This window comes from Falco rusticolus, chromosome 13 (genome assembly GCF_015220075.1).
Source record: "Falco rusticolus isolate bFalRus1 chromosome 13, bFalRus1.pri, whole genome shotgun sequence".
Lineage (NCBI taxonomy): Eukaryota > Metazoa > Chordata > Aves > Falconiformes > Falconidae > Falco > Falco rusticolus.
In genome coordinates this window covers 13,101,347-13,128,844 of record NC_051199.1, presented here as the reverse complement: position 1 = coordinate 13,128,844, position 27,498 = coordinate 13,101,347, and the positions used below count along the sequence as shown (strand labels likewise).

The 27,498-nt window shown below is 41.8% G+C and overlaps 1 protein-coding gene across 4 annotated transcripts in view; it reads left to right on the top strand.

Moving 5' to 3' along the window:
* Positions 1–27,498, top strand: part of TFDP2 (transcription factor Dp-2) — a 63,180-nt gene that overhangs the window by 9,674 nt on the left and 26,008 nt on the right. For 3 of the 4 annotated variants that reach the window (XM_037406574.1, XM_037406573.1, XM_037406575.1), the window contains exons 2-4: positions 2,729–2,822; positions 9,333–9,399; positions 24,050–24,153. In XM_037406574.1, coding sequence (XP_037262471.1) covers positions 2,808–2,822; positions 9,333–9,399; positions 24,050–24,153 — 186 coding nt within the window. In that variant the 5' untranslated portion in view covers positions 2,729–2,807. Of the gene's footprint in view, positions 1–2,728; positions 2,823–9,332; positions 9,400–14,843; positions 15,219–24,049; positions 24,154–27,498 lie in introns of those variants that run through there. The other variant, XM_037406576.1, reaches the window with a different exon arrangement.

Below are 27,498 nucleotides of genomic sequence, written 5' to 3'. Positions count from 1 at the left end.
TGACAGTTATGGTACAGGGCTTTTCTGCTGTTAGGTTTTAGCCAGTATGTATATCTTAAAAGGGATAATTTAAAAATAAGATTTTGTACCATGGAAAATAAACCTAGGAAAGAATATGATATTTTTCTGCAGATAACTGCTTACTGTTTTGCATTGTTTCTTGTGCTGGGATTCAGCTTCAGTATCACTGAAATTCAGAATAGATCTGGCTTTTAACTTGCAACAGGAATAGGTACATGTAAACACTCTTGTACTGTTTTGTTGTAACTAGAGCTTTATTATCTGGGCTTTTGTAAATTTAATGCCATTTAATGCCAGACTGGATTTTTAATGTTATTGGTATAAGTGATTAGACAACATATGTTCTAGAAACTTTTAACTCAAACGTTTACAAAGTTGGACAGTTCAGTTGATTCACTGTACTGTGCAGTATCTGACCAAAAAGCAAAATTATGGGAGTGGTTTATAAACCAAGGCTTAGGTTATGAAGGGACAACCTTAGTTCAAATAAAGCAATCTCTGTGTTTTATGTACTTTGGGCTCTGAACCTGTCTTTATGCAGCCTCATTTCAGTAGAAACCAGCTAAAGAACAAAAAGGTTGAGTGTTACGTTTCTCTATCTGTGTGGTGCAAGCTGTCAAACAGCAATTAGGAATGAAGAGAACCTCCATTTTGAGGCCATCTGTGTAGGTTCTTTTGTCTGAACCTGACAAGAGGTCGTGGCAGATGGTGGGGTCACAAAGTCTGGCTTCTTGAGCTTGACAAAATGTGTTCATAAAGCTGGAAGAAAACCAACTGTTCCTACTGGCTGAAGAGCATTGTGGCAAAGGACTGTAATAGTTTATGGACAATACCTTCTGGATCACTAAGCTTGACAGCAAATAACTTGTTGAAGATGAAACTAGTTTGCTTATCTGTAAACAGGTTAAAACTGGTTAGCAAATGTATTCTTAACTGTGTTTTATTTGAGTAAATTACTTGTAAAGCCTCTTAAAGCAAGAGGGGGAGGTCAAACTGCATAATGAATTTTGGCCAGAGCTCCAGATGATGTATTTGAAGAGCTTGTGTGGAAAGAGGAGGAAGGTAGAAAAAGATAAGGCACATAAATCAGAATTTTCAGATGCAATGCAAGGATTCAGTATTTGGTCTTTGCTGTGACCACTGTAGGTTTATGGCTTTTCTGTGGCTCTTCAAGTTTCAGGATTGCTACGCAGAGCCAGTAGTCCCTTTCCCCAGGGTGTGAATACATATATCTCTGTAATGCGCTCTCAGAAAGCAGAGGAAAAAGTTTATTATTTTCTTGGATGTTTTATTGTGAAACTAAAACTTAGAGTTTTCGTGGGAGAGTGTCTTAGTAGACAGAATTGTGTGGTGTTCATATGCTGGAGTAACTGCTTAATTATGGTTGCAATAAATAGGGGCATTAAGGAAGAGAAATACAACTCATTCAACAGGAAATGGAGAACACCTCTAAGTTGAACAAAATGTTTACCACTAACTCTAATAACAGTTTAATTGATATGATGACTGAATAAACCCAGAAATCTACAGAAACATCCTAGAATTTAAAATTCTTCTGGATTGTCCAAAATCACTAATGCAGTGATGGTAGAGTTCCCCGTTAGCTATGCACACTACTGAAACGGTTTCTGGCGCTTTTCTAGGAGGGAGGTGGAGACACTGGCATTTCTTAGACCTTCTGTAGGTTAAAAACCAGAGGAAAGAGCATAAATTGCACCCTGCGTTTTTAGCTAGTGAGTTCTGCTGTAAGTGGTCATGACTTATATTTGGTAACTAGTTTAGGCATCTTTCAAAAGATCTTTCAAAAGATCTGACTGAATTGATTCCACACTTGAAAGTGCGAACAGGTCTTCCTTTCTTATACATCCAAGTGCAATTCAGATGTCTTTTGTAGTCCCATTTTTTTAACAGCAAGTAGTACTTACAAAGTACTTTTGAAGTACTTAAACCCTTTGTCAAGTTAATTCTATCTTTAAATTGGTTTGTGCTCCCAGCATTGACTTGTTTCGGTTTCGGGGGTTTTTTTGTTAACATTGTAACTTGTTTTGTTCCGTTTTCTGTAAGACTTTTGGAAGCTTTGATTGAAAGAACAAGTCACTTCAAGTACTTTCAGTATACCAAAATGTTTGTCTCTTCCTGGAATTCTAATATGATAATTCTAATTACATAGGTTTAATAAAAAAGCCTGAAAATACTAAAAAGATGAGTTTGAACGGGAATGTTTTTTCTTGGATGTTTCCTAGAAGTACTTAATATTTGCTGTGTATATATATTTCATAGTATTTCCTACTTTTTATCAGAATCTTTGGATGTCTGCAGTGATGCAATTAGAAGCTTTCTCTGTTGTTGGAGCCTAAAGAGACACGATGGAGAGAATTAATTCACTTCCAGTTTTCAGAGTCAGTCTGCATTAGATGCAAATGATTGCATGGTTTTAATTACAAGATTTTAGTAATGGTATGACGTACTTTGCTAGCACGTTAATGTAGTTAGGCCTCTGTGTAAATTGGGCCTTTATCTATAAGATTACTCTGCCTGTTACAGGCAGTGTACATTTCTAGTATCTGTGCAGGACCTGACTACTGTGCTGATTGATTTTATCAAAAAGTGTAAAAGAAAAAACCTGTCCTCTGGAGATGCAGAGCTTCAGCTTGAGAGGTAACTGAAAATGTATTTATACTAAGATATTTTATTAATTTTCTTACAGGATGTTCATTTTAAAGATTCTGTGAAGATGAAAAGGCATATCTTATGGTTTTACGGAATATAAAGCAATACTGTCTGACATGACGGCAAAAAATGTAAGTACAGTTCTACAACATGTATTACTTTTTTTACATATATGTATATATATTGGCGTGCTGCCAGTCACTTCTAGCTTTCAGAATTTGAAGGTCTTTGTGTTTGATTTCTTGTATTTGTCTGTACAAGAAATCAAACACACAGACTTTCAAATTCAAAAAATCTTGTCTTATTTTTGTATACCACAAATGCATACCCCATAATCTTCTGCAGTATTTTGATAAATGTAAACTGGTTAGAAGCTCTTTAAGGATGTGGAGTTTCCTCAGCTGTAGATCAGGTTGATAACTGGGGAAATGCTTTATGCTGTTTTGTTACTGATCCTTATGGGTCCCTTCCAACTTGAGATAGTCTTTGACATATTCTATGATTCCTATAACATTACTCCAAATTTATCAGAGAGCTTCTCATTTTTTTGAAGCATCTCACCTTTGACCGGGGGAAAATCCTTCTACTGAGTCTAAGTCTCAAAACTCAAGAAAGAATGTAAAGGTGGCATATTTTTTTACTAATGTTGGTGCACTTTCAGTTTCTGGAAGACTGAGGGCCTTCCTGTTTCTTTGCCGCGTTAACAAGCCTCTAATGTGGTGTCTAGAGGCTCTATATTTGACTCCCCTATTGTGATTTCTGAGGAAGCTTATGAAATGTCTAACGTTCTGACCTTACTTTTCTGCCTAAATATCTGTGCTTCCTGAGGTACACAATTTGTGTGGAGAACAGTTCTGATTAAGCTTGGTGGTCAGTGAGGTGAATATGACTTCAGGCCCCAGGCAGTTTACTTGTTGACTGCCTTTGATAGGGCATCCTGCAGTCTAATTAAATCTGGACAGGTTTAGGAACCAACACAGCTCAGGAAGTACCCCACAGGAAAAGTGCAGATAGCCCTAGGGTGGCTCTCTGTTAAGTAACTGCAAAAGCTTTTGTGCATTTTTGGTTAGATTCATGCCAAGGGCATAGTTCGGTTAAATTAATTCTCAAGTCTCAGAATGGTCTTTTTTGTGGGCTTTATTAATAGTTTTATTTGGTGTGTAGTTCCAGGTAAGGCTTTCAGATGTCTTAGATCTGTTTGATTCAAGCTGACCACACCAGAAAATAAATTGATGTGTGTATGCAAAGCCCTTGACTTACTTATTTCATAGGCCGTATTCAACTGTAGTATAAATAAGTAATTCTACTGATGTATGTGGAATAGCTGCAGAAATCCAAATCATTTGTGGTTTTGACCTTTTGTTCAATGCAGTCAAAAGATAAATACCAATGCCAGTAAAATCCATGGAGTGTTATGTGATAAGGTCATAGAGTGACATACGTTGGAAGGCATCTCAAGAGGCCATCTACTCTGGTGCTTTGCATAAGGCTTTTTGACACTTGGATTCAGAGCCCAGTTGCTCCCTGCTTTGTTAGGGCTGCTCAGGGCTTTGGGGTTTGAAAACCTTTGAGGACAGATACAGGACGTTGTCTGAGCAACATGCTCTTGTGCTGAATACAAAAATATGTTTTTGTTGTTGGCTTTAATGCAACGCTGTAGTTATTTTATAGAGTAAATATTTTATTGGTATGTATGCTTTGAAATTTTGCATATTAAACTATGCAAACTTAGTTACTTAGTTAATGTTTCTGGGTTTATTTACAGAAAATCAGTTACTGTGGTACAGATGGAAGTAGAACTCAGTTTTCATGTTTAAGTATACCTTTTCAGCAGATTTGCAAAATAAATAACAAATCTTTATTTGTTTATACAAATAAACAATATTAACCCTTGTAAAAACAAGGATGGTCATATACTTTCTGTACTAATTTGTAGCACTTCTTCAGGATTTCCCAATCTTAGTTACTCAGAATTGCACACTCAGACCAGTAGTGTCAGCCCTAGTGTTTGCAGTTGCTGTTAGAAGGCCTAAGAATGCTGCTGAATTTGGAGAGTTCTAGAGTTTAAAGTACATCTGTGGGTTTCTGTAGCCTGAAACCTGTTTCACGTGTAAGGTTAGTGTTTGTCTGTTACACTGTCTGAAATATTTCGATGGTCTGCGGAGTGAGTTGAGGGAGTGAGTTTCTCTACTTCACTTTTTTTTTCTTTCCATTGAGGCATCAAGGAAAGGGAACTTTAAAGTACTGGAATTTAGACATCTGGAAAACTCTTAAAGGGCACTTACCTTTCATCAAACTTGTACCCATCAGGAAGCTATCACCTCCATGTTCTGAAATCACTATCCCTCAACTGGGACACAGTAGTCTGGGGATGTTTGTGCTCCTAATGCATCGCAAGAACAAAGTGCAGTGAGCTTAGGCTAAAATGTCTTTGCATCTCACATGCATAAGCTATGATGAGCAACCTTGTCTCCAAGGAAGCTTGCGGTTCAAGCACATAGCAAAATGTTTCCCTAGACTGAATGTGTATGTGAGATGAGTAACATTCCCCATCATTGTTTTTCCTTGCTAACTTTTTGAGTACATGATGGGAGAATTACCAGGGCTGGGCTCACTGCTGACCTGCTCTAAACGTAGGACGCTTCTGGTATCTGTTTGTGGAACACTGATTATGGGAAATTTGACCTTGCTTAGAAAACCAATGAAAGCAGCTGTGAATAATAAAATGTTAAATAAAAGTTACGGATTCTCTTTGAGATGAGATATTTATGTGCTTACCATATACATTGTACCTAGATGTAATTTAAATCACCCTGTAATAATGGGTTATTTCATTCTTTCCTTATATCATGTGTTTTTCTTGCCTGTTTTGTACTTCCATTCCTATCCATCCTTCAGGTAAGAAGGCAAGACACCAAGACAGTATTGAGAAGGGGGGGGGGGGGGGATCAGCAAATATTCAGAGTTTTATTTTTAGGATAAAATAAATAATATGACTGCAGCAGATTATTTGGAGACTGTTAGGTTGGTTGTCTGATCTGAATTTATATACATGTGCTTGTAAAGTTACTTGTTGCTGCCTCTCAGAGGGTGGTTGCCTTATCATAGGTAAGGTTAGTTAAATGGCTATACTAGTTCTTCTTTCACATGTCACTGTGGAAGAAAATGAATGAGTTTAACTGCTGAAGTTGGTCAAGAGGGTCTTAAACAAGCCTCAAAACCTGTCTTATACAGGACATGCTTCAAAAACAATGTAAAGGACATTAGCTGTTCTGCACTGACAGCCCATGCAGGTTTCTTGTAGTTTGTGATGCAAGCCCTTTTTAGGTCCTATATGAGTTCCTTCTGTAAGTGATACTACTACAGTATGTCTACAAATGAGTCTGTTAGGGCTTACAGGTATAAGAAAACAGCCAGTTAATGGATTCACTACCTATTTACAACTTCTGCATGCTATAATCTGGATTAATTCTAGGGCAGAGAGAATAAAAACTTTTCAGGTTAATGGGAAAGTTGGTTTCTGTAAGGGAAGAAAAGGATTGCAGGCAGAGTTCTGCTACTTGAACAGTATGTCAAGCAGTGAAGAAGGCTGATAAATCTACAAGGGCAGCTCGTGACAGTCTGCCCCATCCAAGAGCCTGGTTGTGAATCTTTTTTTCTTTCCCCTTGCCCCATTTGGAAACCCCTTCACCTACTAGGACTTGATGGAAGTATTTAACAATGCGGATGCCTGTCAAGTGCTTGCTTCATGGCTGGATTCGTCTTGCTGCAGATGGACAGAAGCAGGAGTTCTGCTCCTGCTCTGCCCGGTAATCCAAACACTCAGGGGCAGTGTTGTAAAGCAGAAATACCACATGAGCTGTACAAAAAGTAATAAATGATACCTGTGTATGCATGGGATTGTTTGCTGGTTTCAGCTTAGGAGTAGTGAAATGACAAGATTCCCAAAAGCAGTAGGTGGTACAGTTGCTCTGTGACTATGTGACATACAGATAACACCTGGCCTGGGACCTGTCTGACGTTGAAGTGGAATGCTATAAAGTTCTTGTTCTGCTGCAGTATTATAATATTGCATCACGCTTTGTTTTGTCTGAGGGCTTAGGTAGATAATTCTTTCATAAGAGAAATTCCTTTAGATCTGCCACACTTCTCATTTCAGGTCTCATGAAATTAAAGTTTGTTTTCAAGCTCTTCTAAACTTAGATACAAAGATTATAAAACTGAGAGAAGGGCTCCTGTTCATTGGATGGTCTTTATAAATGTGTTACTAGGACCATCATAATGAAAATATGTATTTCTGTGCAAACTAAAGTTCTGCTGTAATTTTTTTATCATTTGGATCGCTGAAGTGCAAGATGCAACAAAAAACATCTCAAGTACTTAGTTGCATTTTCTTAGGTATTGAACCAGTTAAATTATCTACATCTTCCAGAGAATTAAATGTAAGTGTTTGAATTTTCATAATAGGTGGAGAGTCGTCTTGGTCTGACAATGCATGTGTATCATCTTCAGTGTTTTAACTGAAGCACCGATATGAATCAATAGGGAAACATACAGTTGTAAATCCAGAGCTGAAAGTTCAGTTGTGAACAAACTGCAGTGCTCTCTTTGAAGATGTTCATAGGAATTTTAATTCTTATCTTTTCTCTTGGAATGAGTTAAGGCCCTTGTATCTTACACTTGATATTTACCCCTGTGGCTCCCCTGTTCCTTCTCTGAATTAAAATTTTCTCCTATTTATGGTGTTCTATTTCTTGCAAAAACAGGGGTCCTAGGGAGAAGCTGATACTGTTACTGTGCAAAGGCAGCAGTAGTATGATGCAAAAAGGCTTTTCATCTTGGCTTGGCAGTCGTAAGGCCCTTTCAGGTGCTATATGCTATGCAAATTAGTAACCTTTCCAAACCTCTGTTTTAAAGATCTTAAGAATGCGTTTTCTGCAGAAGGAAGCACAGTGACCTCTTCCCACAAGAGCTCTCCTGGCTGGCCAAGCACCGGGAGAAAGCACACTAGAATGCTGCTGTTTTCCATAGTGATAGGAAACGTTTTGTGTTTGTTCTCATGTCTTCCTCCTCTTCCCTGTACTCACATCCAGGCCATGTCCTTACCAGCCCTGCTTCATTGCCTCTGCACCGCTGCTACCTGGTGGGAGACAAGAGGGAAAATGGAGAGGAAAAAATGAGATCCTTGCCGTTTTAAAAGCAGCTTCTGGTGATACCATAGTCTGCAACAACCAAAGCACTTGATTGCCCATTAGAAATAGTATGTGACCCTGTAGTTGCATGTGACAGGAAAGAGCAAGTCTGATATAGGCAACATTTGAGATTAATTGATGACCTATGAGCATCCCTAAGAGCTTGTTTACAGAAGCAGGACTTAGCTCATTTAGGCAGTATTTTATGTAATACAACAACAGTTAATGTTTGTATGTTGTTCCTGATGGTGAAAAAAGTCTTAACAGAAGTAGTTTCAAAGGTGTGTATCACAGTGCTGTATGCAGATTTTCCTCTTCAAAATTACTTACCAAATACAAGTTATCTAGTGGGACTGTGCAATTGAATGCTTGTAGTAGGTATTTGTTGCTCTTGTGTAGTTTATTTTAGTGTTATGTTACTACTGTTTAATTTGCCTGCAATTAAATTATTTTCTAATGTGATATGATTAAAATGATACAGGTGGCCCTAGCGTATGTTCTATTATTACTACATACATCTGTAAAATACAGCAAATATTTGATCTTTGACTGTATGATTGTTTTTTCTTAACTTGAATACCTGAGCCCTTTGTCCCAATTATTTACAGAAGTACTCAAATTTTATAATATTTCAGAAAGAGATTTTGAGGTATTTAGTTTAATTGCCTACTGTTCCAAACAGAGCTCAATCCTTCGGTGCTTATCACAGCTTCTGTCTTGGAAGCAAAACAAAATGCTTTGTTCAACAGAGGTTACTAAGGTGGTGCAAGCATAACGCTCTGAAACTGCAGAGTGCCTTACCAATACTTGTTGTTGCTGGGCCCATCCCTTATTAGCTGGGATTTGAGGGACTTTCCATCTCTTTCCTCTCTCATCCAAGAACAGCGATCTTGCATTTTTCTATACAAACTCCACCTTTCTATGCTTTGTGTACATGCCAAACTCTGAGATGCACCATTCTCCATGCCTCTGGTAACTTACCCTCAGGGTAAATCAGTTCATCTCTGAAGACTAGGGAATGTATTTATAATGCATCAATAGTCACATCTCCTCAGACCTGTAGACTGCAGCTTTGTACTGAGAATACTGGAAATCAGGCAGATTTCTGCTGTGTTGTTGGTGGCAGTTGCCCTGTTTGACTTGGAGGGGACAGTGACCTACACCATAATAATCAGAATGTGCTGCTTGAGTCATGTATAGTACAGTATCAGAATATTTAGGGGCTTTTTTAGGTAAGAACTTAGGTAAAATTGCAGTTTGTCTTCATATATACATAGTAAATGTCTTGGATCCTCTGCTTTCTATCTCATGCTCTTGTTAGACTACTGTCTGTAGGATTATGATGTTTCAGAAATGTAGAACACATTAATTTTGTAATACTGTTAGTTGCATGCTAAAAAACATAGAAAGGTTTCTCGTATTTTAAGACTGCAAAAATGTTTTGTTCAGGTTGGTGTGACTTCCACAAATGGAGACTTGAAAGGATTTATAGATCAGAACCAGAGTCCAACAAAAGGTAAGAGAATTCTATTTGTATACATAGAAAAGAAGCGTACATTAAGACTTATTTCTCTCTTACGTTTACTAAATTAGTAGTATTGCTGATTTCACTGCATATGGTCTGTTCAGTTTTGGGAGACTCAGAATTTAAATGTCTGAAATGTGTTTCATACATCCACACTGGTGGTAATTTTATTATTGGCATGCAAGTGTCAGTAACAAAGATTGGAAGATCTTCAGGTTTTCAGAGGGTGTAGTAAAAATATTAGAGGATAAAATAAGCCCTTTTTTTTTCTTTCCTTGATGGTGAATGATGTGGTGAATTTTCTGATTTCTACCTCCCCCATGAAGTTCTCAGACTCTGTTGTAGTCCAAATGGGAGAGAAGGTTAAGCATGACTTCAGGGTTGGTGGTATCTTGTGGTACTTTTATGAGCATTCTGTACAATTTACAGTAGTAATTATATTTTGCCCTATCCTGTTGCATCTTAAGCATTTCTAGATTAATCACTTCTGACTCTAAAACAGTGTGTTGGCAGTCAGAACCAGCTATAGGATTCCAATAAAACAAAACAGCAACCCCTTACCAATGTTAGAAACTTTGAGAATTTTCAAGTCAGGAAATGCTTCAATCAAGCTTTCTAAGTAAATACTGGCTTGCTGTTATCGACTGCAATAAACAAATGCATATAGAAGCTGCAAGAATGATTTTTGACTCATCACAGCATTTTAGGTGCATCAGACTTAAGAGTCTGAAAAAATAAAAGTCTAAACAGGAAAAGGCTAGAGCTACAGTATCTTTCTAGTTTTCTAAACTATGCAGAACTTTACAGACTGGGTTTAGGTCTTTGAGAATTAATTTGTGGTGCACTGCTGAGATAATTGCCCTTTGTGTTGTATGCCTTTATTTTGTAATTATTGTCATGATACTATGGAAAAAGACTAAAGTAAGTACAACATTTGAAAATCATTCTGTGAGAAAGCAATTGATTCTTCAGAGAATAACTAAATTGAGTAACTGTATAAACTATAGGACACTGCTGTTAGTAGTAATATCACATGATCCTTATCCCAGTTGTTAGTAGAGTTTGCTTCTGGGATGATGGATGTATTATTTACCTCCATTCTTCTATATTTTTTAAATGTTATGCTCTAATGATTTATATTTTTTTAACCTTGAGGTGTACTTAAAAATCACTGACATCTGTTCAGATATAACATCTTTTTTGTGCTGGCTTTTTCTTCTTGGAGAATCAAATATTCCGTAAAAGCTGGAAAAACTTGCATGCCAGTATCTAAGCTGTCCCTTACTTTCAATCTGAAGTATTACTTCTGGCATGTCCACTGTTGAACCCATGAAGCTAAGGAAGGGGAAGGAAACTCCAGACAGGCATTCAGACCCACCATCTCCTAACAGGGCTTTGTGAGCTTCCTAATGAATACAGGTTTTATTGTTTTATCCATTATTTAAGTTAACTCATTTGCTAGAGTAAAACTAAATTAAATTTATTGCTATATGTCCAGGTGTGCTCATAATGTGTCTTTGCAGCGTTCTTAGAATGAAGTATGATGGATTTATGGTACGTTCAAGAGCAAAAGAGAGAGGCCATTTGCTCAAATAAGAATCTTTTTGAAAGTATCAGATTTCAAGTACTAGAAAATTTTGTTTAGAAACATTGCAGCATTTGGAGTTTTTTCTAAAAAGATTATTTATGGTGTGTGTTTATTTGTTATTTGCCTGTAGCACAAACATACTAATCTAGTACCAGTATTGCATTGAAGGAACACTTTGGATTCCAGCGCTGAGCCATGAGCACACAGCAAATGCCTTGAAAATTTTGTCTACTTTTTTTTAATGAACTTTGATTTTTCCTTATACTGTGAAATCTATTGTGTAATCCTGGTTTTACTGGGTTTAAATCTGAAAAATGGTGGACTGTTCTTGATAAACCCATTGCTTTGCCGCTTTGCCACTTTGCCTAGTAACAGTAGCGCTGCAGCCTGGGTCTTTGAGGATGCTGTTTCAAACTGCAGGAGAATGTCTTGAAACACCTAGCAAATCAGCTGTTGCTGTTTCTGTACTCGTATGTACAGCTGCATCTCATTCTGTAGTATTAGCACCACTAGATAGTTATGTAGGGGAAATCTCCTGGCTTTTTCACATTAAAAATGTGTCATCAAAACAGCTAATCACTTGACCCTTGTGCTCTAAAATTGCTTTCTCTGCTTTTTTTTGTTCACAGGCTTAACTTTCAAAATCTCTTTTCTCCCTGAGTTTTTCCCCTGAACCATCTGAAGCAGTTACTGTGTTGCTGCTGTTCCAGTGTGTGTTTGATCAGGCTTCATTTATCTTTCCAACCATGACCTGTAGTATCCATGCACAATCTCCTGGATATTTTTCCAGATTTACTTTGCTACAGGAGAAGTTAATGCTCACAGACTGCTTAGGTATCTCAGTCTAATTTCTAAGTCTTCTAAGTACTGTTGTCTCACTTCTGCTGATTTTTAAATCCTGAATTACTGTTCCTAAATAGGTTGACAGTTTGTTTGGTTTATTTGGGGATTCAGTTTTCTTACTACTTGCTTGTTTCCTGTGCCTATTAGTGAATACTGTGGTCTTTTGGTCTTCTTGCTGTAGCTTTTTTTGATTCAGGCTCTTTGGAGTACTTTCAGTATTATTTTTTTTTCCTTGTATAGATGTCTGGGGAAAAGAAGCATTTCTGGTACCCAGCATATCTAAATGCAATACAGATTTACTAAGGAATTGGATGTTTTAGATGTGATGACTGCAGAATCAAAGCACATACATCCAAATTTTTAACCCTCATAAAAAGACTTACTGCTTAATTCTGAAGGGAACTAAATATTTCTTTCTGGGTGTGCCTAGAAGAAATACCACAGTGTTCAGCAGAGCATTAACTCAGAAGGTTGTTCACTTTGGTTAGTCAGCAATTCCTGTTCAACAGTTTACTTACCTACATTTGTTGCCTTTAACTCATAGGCAACAGGCTCTTTTGGCTCAAGGATCTCCAATTGGAGCTTTTTCGCTCTGCTTGAAACGAATATTCATTGGATCTGAGAGGCAATGCCACATGCGGATGGCTTTTGACTGATGGCCAGGGTACTCCCCTAATGCCAGGGACCACTTGTTGCAAGGACAGTCATGGGGTAAAGTATTTTAAGTAGTTCACACAGCACAGTCTGGATGTCTCCTTTCAGAAAAAGTCATTTTCACTCAGTCTTTGACATAGTAGATTCTTCTTGTTACAGGCAAAATTGTTCAGCTGTGGCAAACTGGGTTGACTGTGCTTTCCATATCTGAAAGTACCTGGCAGACTAGTGATTTAAAACTATTCCTGTAGGAGACCTGCCTTTTAGTTCTCCCAGACAGAAAAAAAAATGGCCCTGGTTCTCACTCTTTAGTGAACGAACGCACTTGGGTTACTGAGTGCAGAAGGCGTGCTTCGTCTCGTGTTCTGGAGCACAGAGATGATTGTTGCTCTTCTTAGCCTTGGGGAGAGATCTGTGCATTCGTGTTAGGTGTTCTTCTAGTGTTTTATCTAGTGTTTTATCATGGATTGTGCCTGTTGGGAGAAACTGCTGGTATGCTTCATGCTAACAAGATTGACATGCTCCGGGGTGTAGGCAGAACTTTGGTGTCTAATACAGTTAATTGACAACAACTAAGATACTCCGTTATTTAGGCAAAATCCTAGATGTCTTTGTGGAGTTGGCCCATTCTATTAAAAATTATTAAGTATAATAGTTCAAGTTAGTTCTTAAACAGGTATAATTAGGTTTATGAATGAGCTGGATAGTGACAGTTCATTTGTGGGTTTGGGATCATTGTTTCAAGCTGTGAGTGAATTAATTCAGACATACTGTAGAGTTTATGTTGAAAAGTTGCATGTGTAACCAGAAGAATTTAAAATTTAATCTGTTTGGGAGACATTCCTAGTCAGTAAGTTAAACGCAGTTTTGTAATCCTGTTGGTACATAATATAAAAATAGAAAAGCAAATCTTTTCCCACTGATTCCAAGCAGAGGGCATATCTGTGTTACCACTTGGTCACTTGTCCCATAAAGCCACCTCACCTGCCCTCTGTGCGTGCACATGGATGCCCATGGCTTTGAGGGCTCCATCCTGGTTTAAAGAGTAGTCCCAGGGCTACCTGATCTGCTGAGTGTTGGAGCTGCAGGTATGAAGCCCTGTAACAACGTCAAGGTTTGCCTCGGATATTTCTTGCAAAATCATTTTAGCAGTCAAAGAAGCTGCTGTAAATCCAGTTGAGATGTGGTACCATCAGGTGAGCGCTCTTAATTCCACACACCTGAAATGAGTTAATTAGTTACGTTCTGCAGGGACAGGTAAAGGGACAGCCTGTCCTGGACATGCCTTTGAACGAAACACCAGAACTCCAAATGTGAAAGCAACTGCAGATTTAAAAAACCTGCTCTACCTGTGCGGTCGCGCCGAAGAAGGTGAAGTGTGCTGGGCTGGGGCAGAGGCGGGGCTGCCCACCCTGCCGGCCGCCCGGGGCGGGGGGCACGGCGGGGCGGGGGGCACGGCGGGGCGGGGGGCACGGCGGGGCGGGGGGCACGGCGGGGCGGGGGGCACGGCGGGGCGGGGGGCACGGCGGGGCGGGGGGCAGCCCCCCGCTGCAGCTGCTGCCCCGGCGGCCCAGCACCGCGCCCCCCCGGCCCGAGCAGGGGCCGCGCTGGCTGCTGCGGGCGCTGGGCTTCGCTTTGCCCCCTCGGGACAGGGGCGTTCCGGGCCCGAGACGCCGCCTGGGGAAGTGCATTTCCAACCCCTCCCGGCGGAATTGGGGAACGCCGCGGGAATGGCCGCGCCCGCGCGAGGGAGAGGGGCGGCCCGGGGGCTCCGCGGGGCGGGCTGGGCGCGCCATTGCTCCCGCCTGGTCGGGCCGCCATCGCCCGCGCGGCGGCAGAGGCGGCCCGGCCGGCCCCCGCGCTGCCCGTGCCCGCTCGCTGGCTTGCCGGCTGTAAACGCGACGCGGTGGCCCCTCGCGGCGGGCGGCGGTGTCCTCGCTCTGAAGAGGCGCTGCCGCGGGGGTCCCCGCCGCCTGAGGCCGGGAGGGGCGCGCAGAAGCCGAGCCGCGGCCTGCACTGGGCGTTGTTACGGGGAAGCGCGCTCCTGAGGTGCCGGGTGTGTGGCGCAGCAGAGGCGTGCGCTGCCCTCCGTGGAACCTCGACAGGCTGGAGAGAGACATTCATCGCGGCAGGGAACGGCCCCTGCACCAGCGCAGGCTGGGGCCGACCGGCTGGACGGCAGTTGTGTGGGAAGGGACCGGGGTGCTGGTGGGGAGCAAACCGATGGTGAGCCAGCGACGAGCCCTGGCCAGGGGGCAAGGCTAACTGTGTCCTGGCTGCGTGGGGAGGAGTGGGCCGCGATGGGATGCACCCTTGAGTGCTGAGAGAGCTGGTAGGCGTTATCGCTAGGCCACTCTCCATCATCTTTGGAAGGTCATGGAGGACAGGAGAGGTGCCTGGGGACTGGAGGATAGCCAGTGTCACTCTAGTGTTCACAAAGGGCAGGAAAGAAGACCCAGAAAACTAGAGGCCGGTCAGTCTCACTTCCATCCCTGGGAAGGTGATGGAACAGCTCATTCTGGAGGTCATCTTGAAGCATGTAGAAGAAAAGAAGGTTATCGGGAGTAGTCAACATGGATTCACCAAGGGGAAACCACGCCTGCCCAGTCCAGTGGCCTTCTAGGATGGAATGACTGGCTGGGTAGATGAGGGGAGGGCAGTGGATGGTGCCTACCCTGACCTCTCAGCCAGGCTTTTGCCGCTGTCTCCCGTAACACCCTCCCAGGTGAGCGCAGGCGGTGTGGGTCAGGCGAGCGGGCAGCGAGGTGGGCTGAGAACGGGCGGGATGGCGGAGCTCAGAGGGCTGTGACCAGCGGCGCAGGGGCCAGCTGGAGGCCTGTAGCTCACGGTGTTCCCCAGGGTCAGTGCTGGGTCCAGCCCTGTGCAGCTCATCCATCAGCGGCCTGGGTGGAGGGGCAGGGGCACCCTCAGCCAGTCTGGGGGTGGTGCGGAACTGGGAGGAGTGGCTGGTGCACCGGGAGGCCGCGCTGCCATTCAGCCAGACCTGGGCAGGCCAGAGGGTTGGGCGGAGAGGAACCTGGCGAAGTTCAGCAAAGGCAAGTGTAGGGTCCTGCCCCTGGGGAGGAGCAGCCCCACGCACCAGCACTGGGGCTGACCTGCTGGGGGGCAGCTCTGCGGGGAAGGACCTGGGAGTGCTGGTGGGCAGCAAGGTGCCCATGGGCCAGCAGCGTGCCCGTGTGGCCAAGGTGGCCAGTAGGACCCTGGGGTGCGCTGGGAGGGCCATGGCCAGCAGGTGGAGGGAGGTGATCCCCCCTCTGCTCTGCCCTGGTGAGGCACATCTGGAGTGCTGCGCCCAGTGCTGGGCTGCCCAGGTCAGGGGAGACAGGGAGCTACTGGAGAGGGTCTGGCAGAGGGCTACGAAGATGGTGAGGGGACTGGAGCATCTCCCGTGTGAGGAGAGGCTGAGAGAGCTGGGAATGTATAGCCTGGGGAAGACTGAGAGCGTATGTATCTACACATAATGATATATACATATATATCAATACGTATAAATATCTGAAAGACTAAATGTCAAGAGGATGGGGCCAGGCTCTTTTCAGTAGTGGCCAGTGATAAAACAAGGGGCAACAGGCACAAACTGCCACACAGGAAGTTCCTTCTGAATATGAGGAATAACTTCTTCGAGGGTGATGGAGCACTGGGACAGGCTGCCCAGAGAGGTTGTGGCGTCTCCTCTGGAGACAGTCAAAACCTACGTGGATGTGATGCTGTGCAGCCTACTGTAGCAGGAGGTTGGACTTGGATGATCTCTAGAGGTTCCTTCCAACCCTGACCATTCTGTGAGTGTTGATAGCAGGTCAAGGGAGATGACCCTTCCCTTCCATGAGCCCTGGTGAGGTCACTCCTGGAGTACTGGGTCCAGTTATGGGGCTCCCCAGTGAAAGGGAGATGCAGACATACTAGAGTCCAGCCAAGGGCCATTAATATCATGAAGGGACTGGAACATCCCTCATATGAGGAAAGGCTGAGAGAGCTGGGACTGTATGCTGGAGAAGAGAAGGCTCAGGGAGGAACTTGGCAGTGTACGTAAATACCTGAAGGGAGGGTACATAGAGGCTGGAGCCAGGGTCTGTTCAGTGGTGCCTAGTGACAGGACCAGACATGGGCACAAATGGAAACACAGGAGGTTTTCTCTGAACTTCAGGAAACGCTTTTTTTATTGTGAGGGTGACAGGCCACTGGCACAGGTTGCCCAGAGAGCGGGTCAAGTCTCCAGCCATGGAGATCCTCAGAAGCTGTCTGGACATGGTCCTGGGCAGGCTGCTCTGGCTGACCCTGCTTGAGCAGAGGTTTGGACAAGATGGCATCTGGAGGTCCCTCCCAACCATTCTGTGATTCTGTCTGCGGATTCTTGGAACTTCGCTTGTTAAGTACATGTTTTGCCAAGAGTGGTTTAGGTTGGGAAGGGGTGGTGTTGGATATGAGTTCATGTTTTTCATAAACTTCAGAAGTTGAGCATTGGTTAGAGTTACTACAGTTAAAATAAAACCAACGGCAAAATCGGTAGAAATTACCAGGGAGGCTTGGTTTTGGGAAAAAAAAAGTTCTTACCAGACTCTGAGCCGCAAAACTCCCAATGACAATTTATTTCTGAAAAAAAATGCCTCCTGCAACAAGGTAGTTTTGTTCAAAACTCACAGCTGCTGATAGGAATTAAGAGGTGATACATTTGATATAAAAGGAAGAAAGTCTAGGAAGGACTAACTTGCATTTGATAGGTTGCATTTTCAGTTATACAGTTTCCAAAGTCTTGTTTAGGCATGCTTCTAGCTTATTTTAAAAGTACTTTGCATACATGATCTGCAAGTAAGAGATATTCCCAAAAGTAAATCAGGTCAATTAAATACAGAGAGAAGTCACCTGGCAGCACAAGCTTAATTTTCAGTAGATAATGACCTGAAAATTCAAAGAACTCAGAATTTGTAAGTGCCTGTAAAAAAAAAAAAAAATTACAAAAGTTACTGAAACTATATTTTGTTCTCTTTCATGGGGAATATTCTTGCACATAAAAAATTAATATATTTCACAGGTTAACCATTCTGTTTGCCTCCTAAACAAGATAGTGTGTCTGTATCTCAGTGAAGACACTGGGTACTGATCCACCTTTGTCTATTAACAGTGAGTTGACAGTTACTAGTTAATCAGGTGTCGAAGAAGGAAGCAACAGTTACCAGTTGATTGACTATGGGTGACATACTTGATTCTCATCTTAAGATGTGTAATGTGGACTAACACAGTAGTTTTGGTGAATTTTACTGTCCTCGGTTAAAACTTTTTTGTTACTATATTCTTAAAACTATGAATTTTCGTGGTGGTCTCTCTATTGCTGTGGAGGGAAGTGGGAGTCCAGCTCTAGACCACCAGTCTTGCGACAGGCTCTGTGAGGGAGGCTCCCTTACTCAGACCAAATTGCAATCCAGATTGCTTTGGGTGGGAATCTTAACTTTTAATACAACTTCACAATGAACTTTGTTCCAATACATATTTTTTTTATGCAGCACCTAACTTATTACTAAGTCTTTATATGGCTGACGTTTCAGAAACTTTTCAATGCACAGGACTGCCATATGCCTACGTTACTGTAATGGAAGCAGTAAGGCAGGCGTCTGTCTCTATTTTTTCTTTCTTTTTTCTTCTAATTAACGTATTTACCATTTTCTGCCTTTCCTTGTGATATAATCTTTTGCTTGCTTTAACAGACATCTCTGGCAACAATGCCAGTTGAGTCAGATGTGGTCACCTCACAGCTGCTTTTAAACATTTTCCTTTTCTTTGTGCTAGTGTCGCTGCGTAGGTGTCTGAGCAGTTCAATGGACTCGGGAACAGATTCAGCCAAAACCCACCCGTTGTTCCCCCTTGCCAAAGGAAAAGAAGGCAAGTTCACCGCATAGCCATAGCCATGGCCATGGCTGTGCTCGCTTGCAGGCAGGAGTCAGCACTTGGGATGAGGTTTGCATAAACAAATGCTAGTGGCAGTGTGCTGAATATCTGACCAGGGGGTGGTGTGCCTGAAGAGCATTGGGAGTTCATTGTGTGCTTGAAGAGATCTGCTAAAATGACCAAGACAACAGAATGGCTTATCAGTGGGCCTGCGCTTGGTACTTTGAGATTCACGTAACTGCTCTAAAGTTGTCCCAAATGGACAGAAGTCTGAAAATATATTGGTCAGTGTAAGCCTGACGTACACTGAAACATAGTCTGCCCCATTTTGGTTTTCTTTTTTCCCACAGATCTCTTTGATTTCATGTATTTCTAGATATGTATGTGCTTCTACAGGCTATGGAAGTTTTAAAAGTTAGGTTTATAATATAGTAAGTTTGTGCAATTAAATGAAGTGTACCAAGAAAACATGCTTATACTAATAGCGTGTTAATAATTCAGTTTTTCTATATGCTTTTGTAATACTGTGTCCTGATCCTGAAGATCAATTTATGTTTTAGTGTAATAGAGGACCCTAAAGAAACTTCACACATGTTATTGCAAAATATCCTAATGGACTTCCAGTATTTCACAAATCTGAACTGGGTTTTTGTGCCGTTTCAGAGCTCTGAATATGAAATCCAAATCACCAACATTGCCCTGGTGTTTTGCCTAAAAATCCAAAGATGATTTGTTGTTGTTGTTGTTGATACATGCATTGTGTGTGACCCTAGTGCATTGGTCTGTGCTCCCCATCAGCTATGCTTTCCTTCAAACTGGCTGTGGTAGATTCTGTGGATTCTCTGGACGATGTTGTTTCTGATTATCTTTGCAACTAAGCTGCAGACTTAACAGATTTAGTTATACAGGGAAAAAATCGCTAAAACCTTTTTAGCTTCGTATTTGTATAGGAGTTCCACGTTTGTGTGAAGTTAAGCTATTTAGGATGCCACATAACGGTTTAAAGTTAGTCTTGTGAGATGGTTAGTTAGTGTGTGCCTGTGAGCATACATGTACATAAACATGAGTAACTGTTCTGTGACTGCTTGAAGCTGAAGATCATTTAAACTGAATTTTTGTTTATGTGTGCAAGTAAAACTATTTTGCAAACACTGGGAAGAGTAATAGTTATGTAATGATCATGTTTTTCTAAATATAAAAGAACAGCAACACTGGTTTTTTTCCATGAGAAACAAGAGTAGTGGTGACTGAAGGATGGAAAAATAGTTTATGTAGAAGTGCTTTTGTTCTAAGAGAAACGTCTATGCCCATTGGCAGATTTTTACTTTGAATTTGCATCGGTGACAAGCATGCCCGGTTTGTAGTGGTGTTATATTGCAGTTAAAGCCTCTCTATGAGAGTTTTAAGTGGATTTCTTTCCCATGTGCTCAATTTTCCATAGGTAAAATGGGAATAATGACGCTGACCTCCTTTGTGCTTTGAAAGTACTGCTGAGAAACAGTATGTAAGAATTTAGTATTATTATACAAATCATTCTAGTTTGATCCATCGTTGCTGACCTTTTTGATCCATGCAGTAGGGTTACCGTGACTAGGAGGCTGATGGGTCTTACTGTGTTCAGCTTACCGCTGTATGCACTGCTGTTTTCAGTGGAACATAAATCAGTGTAATCTTTTTTGTCCCCAAATGGTGGACATTATTAAGACTTGGCATTTATTTGGATTTTGATCATGTTTAAAATCTTTATAATTGCTATGTGATAAAGTGTATACGATTAGTTTGGTTATATTTCTGCTTCAAGTTGAATACAAAAATCGTTCAATATTTTTTTGTCTGATGAGTATTTTTAAATGATCTACATACTGTGACATGTACTTCCTCCTACTTTTTCTATGCTGTTCTATAAATAAGACTTGAAGAGATTGTTCCTGTTGATGCTTGCTGTTTTGTAATAGTACCTTGCCTTCAAAACTTTAGAAATCACCAGTTCTTCAGCAAACAAAGGTGCACTAATCTCAAAAATTTGGTGTAAGATACAGGTAGTCATCTTAGCAAGCAGGTGCCTGCTTTCTGAGCTGGTTGTACTTGGGTGGGCAATTTCCATTTCATAGTGATGTTTTTACTGTGCTGGGACAGGTCCTGGCCAGCTCCAGGTCTTCCAGTGGCAGCTGTATGCCAAAACCCTGGCCTGCTGCCTTGTGAGGGCTGCGGGCAGGGCAGGATGCTCTTGGAATTGGGATTTCTTTTTGTTTAGAGAAGAGTAGTGATGCTGGCGGTACTGACTGCAAAATCTGTCTCTTCAGGTTGGGTGCTGATGTGAACTTACTTGCAATGCAAATGCATTAGTTTTTTGGAGCAGTTAATTGAACCAACTATCGTGTTTGCTGTGAAGAGAGATGGGAAGGTGGTGTTTTCACCATTAAATATTTGGAGCAGTTGAGGTCACATGAGTGTCTGGACTATGACACTATTTTTGAAATAAAAAAAAAAAAAAGAAGAGGAGGAAGGGAGTGTTCTATTCAGAAGTGAAAAAAACTTTGTTTACCATTTTTTCAGCTGTTGTTAAACACACAGAATGACCTCTTACTGTGAAAAATGTAGTTGCTTTTTCCTTCTGTCTGTGGTGGATGAGAGAGACCTCACTCATAAAAAGAAACTGGTCCCTTTCTATCCTATCTGTGTTTAAGAGTCTATGCATTTACACATTTATTACCCATAAAGAAATTCAAGAGAAAGGACAAGGGCAGAGAAACATCTCTTGGAAAACTTGATTAGCTCTTAAGATCATTTTGACACTGCTGCTGCCAAATGGGGGATTTGTGTAGGGATTAGAACACGAGGATCTTCCTTACTGACAGTAACTCTAACCAAAAAGACTTAAATATATGTCATATGTAGGTGACTTTTTTTTTACAACCGAGTCAAGTAATCTGAACAATTCTTGTATTTACTGAAGTTGTCCTAATGGTGACTGTATACATTTATCTAGGTAGTCTTGTAAATGAAGACATGGTGCAGCAGTAGCTCTTACTTAGTGTTTTTTCCAGGAATGCTAAAGTAAATCTGGTGGTTGTGTGTGGCTTTGGCCATGGGTAGTGTATTTTTAAGCTACAGTTTTCAAGAGTCTGCATGCGTGTGCAGGGGGAGGTACACACATGCATATGTTAAAAACTGTTGCCAGTGCACATCGATTACAGTGTGCGCAGCAGTTGCTGTGGGACGCGTACATTTGACTGTACACCAGCAGTGCTGCTTGTAAGGGCACAGTAAGTCTGACACGCGTCAGTCTTACATTGTGGAACATGATGTTACAGTGCCTCTTGCAGGCCAGGAAGTGTTGCTGGAGACGCTCTGTGGTGTAGCCCTACGGAAAGAGAACTGTAAACCAAATGCTGGCATTTCAGACTTCTACTGCACTTTGCCATGGGACTGTACATTGTCGACGCCAGAGAAGTAATTTATCTCTTTTTGCTGGTAAGAAAAAGGACAAGGAGAAATAGCATGAGAGCTGGTCTTGGAGAAAAAGGGGTCAAAAGTTTCAGCTGCAGCAGCAAAGAGGAAAATTTCTGCGGCAGTACTGGGAAGTGACAGGCATGTCACTGATGACCACAGCCTGCAGTGAGAGGGCAGGCTAGGTTTTCATGGAATATGCTAGCACAGTTTAGCAAATCCTGGGCAAAATCCTGTAGCAGAAGTAAAATTGACAAGTAACTGGCCCGTTCAGAGAACTATTTTGAGCTCAGAATGGGAACACAGTGTACGTAAACCATGAATTACTGTTGTCTTGTGCACTCTGGCTCTTACCTCACAGAAAGTGTTTTGTAACAGTAAGGATTTACTGTGGGGATGGGCCTGTGAGTGTGTGGGGTTTATAAGTGGTTTGTTGGGTGGTTTTTCTAGATTAGTTAGGTGACTGATGACTAGTCATTAGTGAATTACTCTACTGAATAGAGAAGCAAGATACTTTTGAAGATGTTCTCATGTACAGATTTGCCTTTTGTAAAATTAATAGTAAGTTGCTCCTGATGCCAAAGGAATTTACACAGAACATTAGAACATCCTTGTCTCAAATTGTAAATATTTCTCATATCTCTGTTCATTTTTTTATAAAGGTAAGACTTTGTGCATGTCTACATCTTTTTCTACTTCTGTGCTGTAGGTACAGAAGATCCTTTTTATCTCGAATGTGTTGCCTCTGCTTCATAATACAGAGAAGTTACACTGTTGAGTTTATAATTTTCCAGTTGCCTCATGGCAGATCAGAGGTATACTAAAATTAAGAAAAAAACCCCAAACCAGAAACATGGTTCAGGACCAAGCAAGAAGAGTGGGCAGTGGAGGAGAACAGGTTATATGAGAAAAGACCAGGGAACAGAGGTATCCGCAACGCCACTGAGTCACCCTGGGACCGTGTGGGCTGAGCTGAATGTTAGCCAGCTCCCATGGAAGGAGGGCAGGGCAGGGTAGCGGTGAGTGCTGGTGTCTGCACTGTTCTGAAGGAACCTGTCACCTCAGATGCCTTCAGTTTGTCTGCTAGTGCCAGAGAGCGTTAAGTAGCTTTTCAGGAGCCGATCTTTGTCCTTACAGCTCGTGACCCCAGCTAGACCCAAGCTGACTCTTGCTCACAAGGCAGTGGCAGCTCTTTCTTGTATTTCATTCTGCCTCCAGACCCACCGCTGTCATTGCCCATGTTGAGTAAGGCTGTGCATGAGAATGGGGGGAGGTGTTTGACCAAGTGCCAGCTCTCTTGCCTTGAGACTGTCATAGAGACAAGAGCTGCTGCTGCCAGTGTCCATAGATAAATGTGATCACTGCTTTGAGTGGCTTGTGCACAACAGTTCGAACACTCATGGGCTAATGCTAGTGCTGCATGACAGTTTTGATTAAGACATTAAGTCTGAATAATTGAGATTACAAGATACGATTTAGAATAAAGGAGGAACAGCAGTATGTGCAAGGCTCTCAGCACAGAGCTGTGTTCCTCTGTGTGAAGCCCGGATGAGTTAGACCTGTAGGCAGTCCAGGATCACAAAGATGATAAATATCTTGGGATAAGAACACACCGGGTTAGAGATGGCATGGTTGGCTTTATCTTGACGTCCAGCTGCCTGCACTGTTACTTCAGGTAAGTTGTAAAGGTGTTATTTACTCCATCTGCACAGTGATGGCCTGTGATAGGCTTACTTCACTGATGTGTATAGAATACTGCAGATGAATATACTTTGTAGAATATATTCAGATGAGGAATGGCTATGAAGATATATGGATACGTATTTTGTATGTGTGCTTATGATGATAAATAGGATTTGTATGCTGCCTTCTTTCTAGAAGTATACTCACTAACTTTTAATGCTGAGGTAACGCAGGCTGTGTGCTCTTTGTCTTACGCAAGAAGAAACTGTTTCTGGACATAAAATACTAGCACATAATTTTAAAGGTAAGGTGGTGAAGGGGTAGTTTTGTGAGGTGTCCTTGTGACATCTGCTAAAAGGTTTGGAGGCTGTTATGTGAGGGTGTGTTTGTAGTATATGAGGCAAAAAAGCTAACCTGATTCCAAAATGTTAAAATTATGTGAAAATTTACTGAAATGTTGTTCATAGGTTAGTAAAGAAGTAATCTAAAACTTTATAAATGTCTTTTTATCTCTCATTTTAGGTAATATTTCAATAATCACATTACCAGTTTCCAGCACCAACTCCCCAACCAAGATTTTGCCAAAAACCTTAGGACCAATCAATGTGAATGTTGGACCCCAAATGGTAAGTTTTGCAACTCCAGCAATGCTAACTTGTGTAACTGGCTGGGTGACTTCCTGTTGCTGTAATACAGAAAAGTGAAAAACAAAGATGTGAACAGTACTAGGAACTTGCTGCTTCCTGCCTCAGCTGTGAAGGCTGCTGAAATGCCCCACCTGGATGGAAAGGGGATGGTGTGTGTACAGCAGGCTTGGCGTGCCAGAACTGCCACTCTTAACGACCATCTTGTATGTGACCTTAGGGGATACCCATCTTCCTGGCTTTGAATGGAAACAGCTTTACCAGCTGATATTTTAACTATTACTCAAAAAGTGTATTAAGAAAGAAAATTCATTAAGGATGTTATCGATACTCTTTGAATAATTTGAGTCGTTCTCACCAGTACATCTCCAGCATTGCCGAACAGTAAATGTCTCAGATGTGTGGCTAGAGAAGTAAGTCGTTGAAACTATGCTTCTTTAAAAAAAAAATGCTTCCTGTCAGTGATAACTGTATGTGAGCGTATATTGCTGTTCCAGGGATTTCGATCTGGTTTTGAGAAAAATTCTCAGTTTTCTGGTGGCCAAACTAAATGCAAAGCTGTGAACTGTTTCTAGTGATGTGATGCCTACTTGCCAAGCACTTAGGCTGAGTTTGAGAACCTTGTGATGTGTTTCATAAATAGTTGTGCTGGGTCTTTTTCACATCAGCAGTTACTACCGTTCTTCAGTGGCTTTTATCCCAGTTGGGCCGGTAGGCACAAGCGTTGCAGCCAGGCCCCCCGAGCTGCACTCCCCACTGTCGAGCTCTTGGTCTGAAGTATTAGCTGTGGGCTGCCCACGGGGGAATGGTCCTCCTCAGTGCACCGGTGCTGATGCAGGTGTGGCTAGAGCATGTGCCCTGTAGCATTTCACTGGAATAGTTCTACTACAAAAGATGTATTTTTAGTGCAATAAATAATAGCCAAGAACAGGGGAAAGCAGTAAGCAGTCAGGTAATGCAGTTCCTATTCTTACAAGTGACTTCTCAAGGCCCTGCTTTTGGTTTAAATGAACTCTAGTCATGGTTTAGGTTCTACAGCACGTAGAAGTTACAAAAGCTTACAGGGTGGTGTGAGACACTTTTTTGGGGGGTCTTCATTTTTAAATTATTTAATTATTTTTAATTATTTTATTTGGCTGCTTTGCAAGGACAGGTCTATATTCAGAAAACATTTTCTTATTAAACAGCCATTAAAACAGGCCTCCTAAGACATCCAGTGTATGGCTGTGTTGTGTGCCAGACTGTATAAAAGAGAGTGTTCCCAAGTTGGTGACGGTGGGAATGTTAGCGTTTGGCATCTCACCTGCGTTAGCAAGATCCTGCTGCTGTGAGGGGGTGTTGGCTTTATCTAACCCCTGTCCCCCGTGGCTGCTCCAGGCCCTTCCAGCCGGCACACAGCCCTGGGACCACTGGAGCGGGCTGTTGGCTGAATGGTGACCATGGGTCTGCATGCCTTGGGGTGCAGCTGTGCAGACAGTGCAGTTAGGTTGCGGGCTGGATTCTTGCGTACTGGTGTTTGTTATGGCTTCTTTAGATTCAGTTCATAGGTGTAAATTTAATGGCATAAGTATTATTGATGTTACGTGGATTTAACACGTTCATTTAACAAGGCGCTCTATTTGCTAAAGTAGGATGATACTTTCTTCTTCTGTTTTATGCTATGCAGTGAATTTATGTGATTGCTTCAGGCAGACTGGAAAAATGTTTGCTGCTTAGATGGAATTAGTCCTCTGAAAATACACTGTCATACTTTTGGTGAAAGCAACAGTACATTTGAAACCGACACAGAGATAACAGTGCTTTGTACACTCCTGACATCTGTGCATTGTATCCAAGAACTTTCAGCTTTAAAGACAGGCTGTAGGTGGTGGGGGGTTGTGCTTGTGCAGCTACTGCCTGGAAATGCCCCTCAAACTGGGAGAGCTGCCTGCTGCTGGCCCGTGGCAGGGCGGGACGCACACAAAGGGATTTTGCCACCTCGGTTTAGTACAGCGGTTGTCAAAAGCAGGTTAGGAGGAGATTGGGCGTAACCCACTCTTTATGACGTGTTTGGTCTGTGGTTTACAAGACGTCAGTAGAGCAGTGTGGAACGTCGGAGAGGGTGAAACACGTCTCCTATGCAAAAGAGTTAAAATCTTGTCTCTCTGGCACATGTCTGCCGTGTGCTGGCAGAACCATATGCTTACTGTGAATAGACGTTATTTATAGTGTTGCAAGAAATTGTTAAAAAAAGTTACTGGGTGGGATCGATGTTTAATTGAAATGCTGCATTACTGATTCTGACTTACATACTGGTGTTACACCGGTGCTGAACTTAAGCAAGCTTTTAAAAATTGATCGTTCTATCACAAAACGTTTCTGACTGTAATCTGAGGTAGTAGGAAGGTGATAAAAGTTGGTCCCTTTCCTGTGTCTGCATGCAGCCTGTAAAGCAGCCAGCTGGGGATCTTTTGTTCTCCAGTACCAACCAGTAGTTGTTTAACTTGTTCCTGAGTTTTGGTTTCCCTAAATTTCTGTTTTCACATGTGTCTGTCAAGCTATCCACTTAAAAAACCAAGTAAGATAAATTTATTTCTGTAAGACAAAACATACATATATGTAATCATAATGTGGTGTCAGGAGGGAGGTGAAGTAGTGCTCAGTGAGCTAAGGAAATGGGAAATTCTTCAGATACCCATTTTTTTTCAACTTGTTCAAATAACATTGATGGATACCAAAGTGTCTGCCATATACTTTCATGTTGCATAAGCTAAGTCATAAAGGAAACTACAAAGTTCAGTACAGCTGGTTCTCAAAATGTCACTAAGAAATGGAGTAAAGTGAAATTAAGTTTAAAAAAGTAAGGTATATGAGTAAAAATCATTGTCCAAGCAGCTTTGATATGAACTTTACCATAGTGGTATAAAAATAATTTAACATGTGTTTTATTTTAAAGATTATCTAATTAATACTGTTTCATTTTTAAATACTATCTAAATTCTTCTGGTGACCTGCTTTAACGAATGAACTTAGATGTGATTTGAAAGTTGAGACCAAGTGTCTTAGTGTTACACTAACAACCATTGTACACACAATTCCATCAGGTCTGAATAAATGTAAATTCTGTCTGTACTGTACAGACTTTACATTTAATTCCACAGGTACAGTGTTGTATTGTTAGCTTGCCAGAATGCAATTCCTTGAGATCTTGTAAATGCTAGAAACTCCAGGGAATACTTTGCCTGCAGCTCATATTGTCTTTGGTACCAAAGACAGACAATTACAAGAGACAGATCCATTGGAAAGGAGGCTTTATGGATCGCAGTGATCAAGAAATTGCCTAGATGT